Below are 4,766 nucleotides of genomic sequence, written 5' to 3'. Positions count from 1 at the left end.
CGGCAAATATCATCGGCATGCATGAAAAGCGTAAGATGGTAAAGATCGGTACTCACAGTGGCAGTTTTCATTGCGATGAGGCTCTTGGTTGCTTCTTGTTGAAGCAAACTGAGCAGTTCAAGGAAGGGGACATTGTCCGTAGGTGCGCATCCTTGTTTCGCAAAGTTGCTAATTGTGAAAATAGGTCCACTTGTATTCCTTCCACCATGTCCGTATACGCTCATGATCACTGTAGCATGCAAGTATGCGGCATGTGTATGACGGAGCCAGCTGCCATCGCCTGCATGGACGCACTGGTGATTTGCATGCATCCAGACCTAAGTCTCTCGTTGCAAGGCTGGAATTTGTCTGGCTTACATCAATCGGGATGCTAATGCCTGCAGTTTGGAAGCGAGTTCTATGCTCTTAGGAATGGTTCGTTACCGCCAGGGTTCCAAAGCGCCCTAGATTTGGATACTCCGATATTCTATGATCACACGTGCAGGCTTTCATGTTAATTAAACCTTCCAGTGCCAGTGCATTGTATCTGGGCCACATACGTCTATGAAACACTGAGAGAGGCGCTGAACGGCAGCCCAGAACATCGCATCAATGCACTCGCAATTGGCAATGCTTTCCTCAGTTCCCTACCAAACATGCCGCAGTCACGACGGCCGATCCTTCACGAACGTTGTACGTGTATATATGTATGTCTTGCAAAGTAGGGTTGAGTTGCTCATCTCAAGTGCTCCAGCACAAGACGATGTTGCTCAGTTGTTGTGCTGCCCAGGGTCCACGGAGGCCATGAAACGATCGAAGGCCATCTGCTTTCATCCTTGGGGCTCAACGTAGATTATGGTTCCAGCCTTTGTATGCGTGTGCAGTCGAGACCCAGAGGTATGGAAGGACATGGATGTTCTCATAGATGTGGGCGGCACATATGATCCAGCCACGCACCGCTATGACCACCATCAACGCGAGTTCAAGGAGGTGTTCGGCCATGGTTTCAATACGAAGCTATCCAGTGCAGGGCTGGTGTACTTGCATTTTGGAAAGGAGATCGTTGCAAGTGCGTCCACGGTCCCTTGTTTGATGGCGTCTTTGGCAATTGTCAGCCCTTGCCTCCAAAGCAGAAGCAAGACGGGACTCAGCATTTGCGCGCGGCACTTACTGAACTGTGAACAGACATGTTTCAACCTCGCGATTGCACGGGCCTTGGTTACTAGGTGTTGTTCAAGAGTGTTGCTGATATTTGTTCACAGCACATGCTGGGCGATAGTAACGATAGAAACAGATTCCCAAGTAGTTCTTGGAGTTGCCAATGTCTATGTGGATGCGGCAGTGTTGTGAACAAGGATGCATCAACATCATCACATGCTGGGCGTGCAAGGTTGGATGGTTCTCCCCTCCCAAGGTGCATGGTGCATTACGATCAACATACAGACCTGTCCATCGCCTCCAGGAGCTATCTCAACATTCAAATAAGCTTCTCGTACTTGACCTAAAACTGAAGATATTGGCAGAACCACAACCCACTTATTGAACCTGACTCTCGAACGCTTCAGCATAGCTTCTCATGCAGATCACACATGGCGCTTACATGGTTTGTGGATCTGTGATGTGTGTTGCACACACTCTATAAAACTGCCGGAAGTCGGTTCGCAATCTACCTGTGAGGCTTTGCAGTACCTCTAGTTGACCTGAGGATGCCCGCAGACGCGATGAAGCGCCCGGCGGACGACGCAGAAGTGCACACAGTGTGGTTGACCGTATACAAGAACTTCATGGAAGCCGTGGATGCAATCGACAACGGTGTCAATCAGTACGACACCAAGGAGCCTCCTCGGTACGTCCAAAACACAACGCTGTCGTCGCGTGTCGGCTTCCTCAATCCCAACTGGAACGTCCAGCACGATAACTCTGACCTAGACCGGCTCTTCCTGGACGCCATGGCGCTGACCGGTGCAGAATTCATGGCCTGCTTGCTCTATACCATCAATGCATGGCTGCCCGGCCGTGTCTTTGTTAAGCAGTCTCTTGAAGGCTGTGCCTCGGTACATCCTTCAGGTGCGATGAGATCTCAATATCTTTTCATATGCTGTGTCTGCACGCTCTGAAATGTCCTCAGATGCTGCAGCAGTTGTACGTGAGCCATTCGCATGGCAGATGCCAGCGGACGCAGACGGAGTGTGTGTATTTGGAGTTTTGTGCACAATGTACTGGAATGCTGTCAAGAACATTTTGTTTGTAGCGGTGCATTTGAGTCTGCTGAATCATCCGCAAATCGCGTCTGCTACTCTATTGTCTGTGACAATTCAGTAGTGCACGACTTTGACGCTCTGTTGCGCTTGCTTTCAGGGGAGATTATGAGGCTTGTCCAGTACTGCCCATGGAAATCGCATATTTATGAGCTTGAGGAGGAGCTGGGTCTTGAAGGGAAGGTTAAGTTCATACTCTACGAGGACGAGCGCGAGAAGAAGTGGCGTGTGCAGGTGTGCAAACCACTCATGGCCTAGAGCCTGCCCCTGAACATTTGCAAGCTTGAATGAAGTATTTTCGTAAACCTGTCACAGCAGACGAACTTGTGTGCATGTGCAGTCACGGGCCGGAAAGGACATCCCTTTCTTTTCTGCATATACCACGCAACATGCAACTTCTTGGCGTTTGCAGTAGTGGTGCTATCTCTGGGATAGCCTCGATTTTGCTGCAAGTGTCGTGATCGCTTTTCGCCCGTGAGCTCAAGGATGCATCAGGATAGCCTAAAGTTGCCCCATGCTTTGTTGTATATAGAGCTTTCTGACATGTCTGGTATTTCTGGATGAGACGAGAATTTCTACAGGACCAAGCCGTTTTTGCCGAGTATCCATGTGAGGAGCAGAGCATTCCAGCATTTCCGAAGTGACACTGTCACACTTCTAACCAGAACAAGACTGTGCTTCCGTGTTGGAGTGACAGCCACGGATAAAGGAGGCGCATTGGCCAGCCTGAAGGGCAATGCTTCTGTTACCTCAATCTACAAGTCAGGGACGCACTGAGAAGGATGCCTAGCTAACCTGTCTTGATTGGGTTCAAGTAAGCCAGCTGGCGACAGTCGCTCGTTACCCGCTGGTTGTCGTGATACTTGGGCATGACACAAGATATGCACGAATTACGCAGAAAATCAAGTTTTACGCTCACTTCGGGGATGCACTCCGCATCTCCTTGTACATCATCGGCTGCACGAGCCACTTATTGACTGCCCACTCACGCGTATCAGCATTCAACTGGACAACATGTCCTGAGGGTGCCCTTGTCAACAAAGCTAGTTCAGATGGGAAGCCAGTTGCATGAGCTGAAGAGCAAAATCTGCTTGCAAGATACCAGTGATCTTCTGATTGCACTCGTCACAAACACGAGTTCATTGCGCTCGCGAGTCTGAATTCTTCAACTTGCAACGCTTGCGTCACGAAAACGGCCATATGCAAGCATTACACAAAGATTCCTGCACGCTTGAACATCATCAGACAAGGCCATGCCAGCTCGGCCAACCGTGGTCCCCCATGTTGGGTCATGCCTATGAGGCGAAAACCTGCCGTAGCCAGATGCGAACACCAAAAACAGTCCCCAAATATTACCTGTGTGCCTGAATGACATCCTGGCTAGCAGAATCGTACCTGTTGGTGCCTAGGCCTGGCCACTTTGCTTGAGGAATATTGCCATGTTCGGCTGACATCCAGACTTGCGCTACAGGTGCCCATCAGTTGGCACCTAGTCGTATTCAAGATCTTGAAACTGAACACCATCTTCCATTTTGTTTGTTTGATGTACCAGCACAGTTGTCTCTTTGGCTGTAGCTTCGCTCGGAACACGGTGTGCACAAGGAATTCCTTGTGCACGCCTCGGTTCCAAGCGAAACTACAACCAAGGAGACAATTGCACTACACATCAAACAAACAAACGGAACGTGGTGATAAGTGTGAGGATCCTGAATACCACGAGTTGCAAACTGATGGGCAGCTATAGCAAAAGTGTGGATGTTAGCCAAACTTGGACGAGTTGGCAATGGTGCATAAAGCGCCAGTGCTGCGCAATCATTGCGCAGTGGGCGCAATGAAATTCCTGTTTGCTATATGCCTGAGAGATATTTGTCCTCTACATTTCCTGAAAAGTCGCGGAAGCCACAAGCCACATCGCATATATGTGTGTCTCTTGCCTAGCGCTGCAGGTGTTCCGCTGTCCGTGGTGATGTCTTTGCACTCGGCAAACCATTTGCACAGCCATTCAGCGTCTGCGGTCTTTCAGTGTGTGCTTTGTCCACCACAGTCTGTGGTGCAGGCCATGAACAAGTCGCCCGCCTCATTCGACTTGCGCAAAGGTCTGCCAACTGCGTGGCGTGGTCTGCGGGACAAAGAGCTTTCTGATGTGTCTGGTATTCCTGGCTGCGTCTTCGTGCATGCCGCCGGCTTTATTGGGGGAAACGATACTTTCGAGGGCGCCCTCCAGATGGCAATTGGTGGCCTTGCCGCCGATGAGATGGTCAAGGGAGCATAGCAGCTGCTGTGGCCGGGGGAAGTGGCACATTGATTGCTGGGAATCCATTTCATGGAAGTCCATCATGGCGTTGCCATTTCATTCAATCGGACCCCACTCAGAACTTGGTCTCTTGCGCCGCCCAAGTTGTTGCTAGAATGGCCCACGCTCATGCTGCGATACGGCATTTTGGAGCCTGTGTGCGGCCAGTGATTTTGTTGGACTCCGCTCGAGGCATTTTGCAGCCCCACCAAGGCCGTGCAGTTTTGATTCTCGGA

General features: G+C 50.5%; 1 protein-coding gene across 1 annotated transcript; it reads left to right on the top strand.

The window, feature by feature from the left end:
- Window positions 1–17: 17 nt before the first annotated feature.
- LOC149808860 (uncharacterized) lies at window positions 18–4,509 on the top strand. The gene is made up of 5 exons (XM_089995129.1): window positions 18–142; window positions 864–1,048; window positions 1,696–2,046; window positions 2,338–2,471; window positions 4,294–4,509. Exons 1-5 carry the CDS (start codon window positions 18–20, stop codon window positions 4,507–4,509), a joined length of 1,011 nt encoding a protein of 336 aa, XP_089851255.1.
- The last annotated feature ends 257 nt before the right edge of the window (window positions 4,510–4,766 follow it).

Source organism: Nuphar pumila, unplaced genomic scaffold, assembly GCF_984573655.1.
Source record: "Nuphar pumila unplaced genomic scaffold, dmNupPumi1.hap1.1 HAP1_SCAFFOLD_2095, whole genome shotgun sequence".
In the NCBI taxonomy this organism is placed as follows: Eukaryota; Viridiplantae; Streptophyta; class Magnoliopsida; order Nymphaeales; family Nymphaeaceae; genus Nuphar; species Nuphar pumila.
Note: the sequence above shows the minus strand (reverse complement) of the source record. Positions and strands in the feature narration are given on the sequence as shown.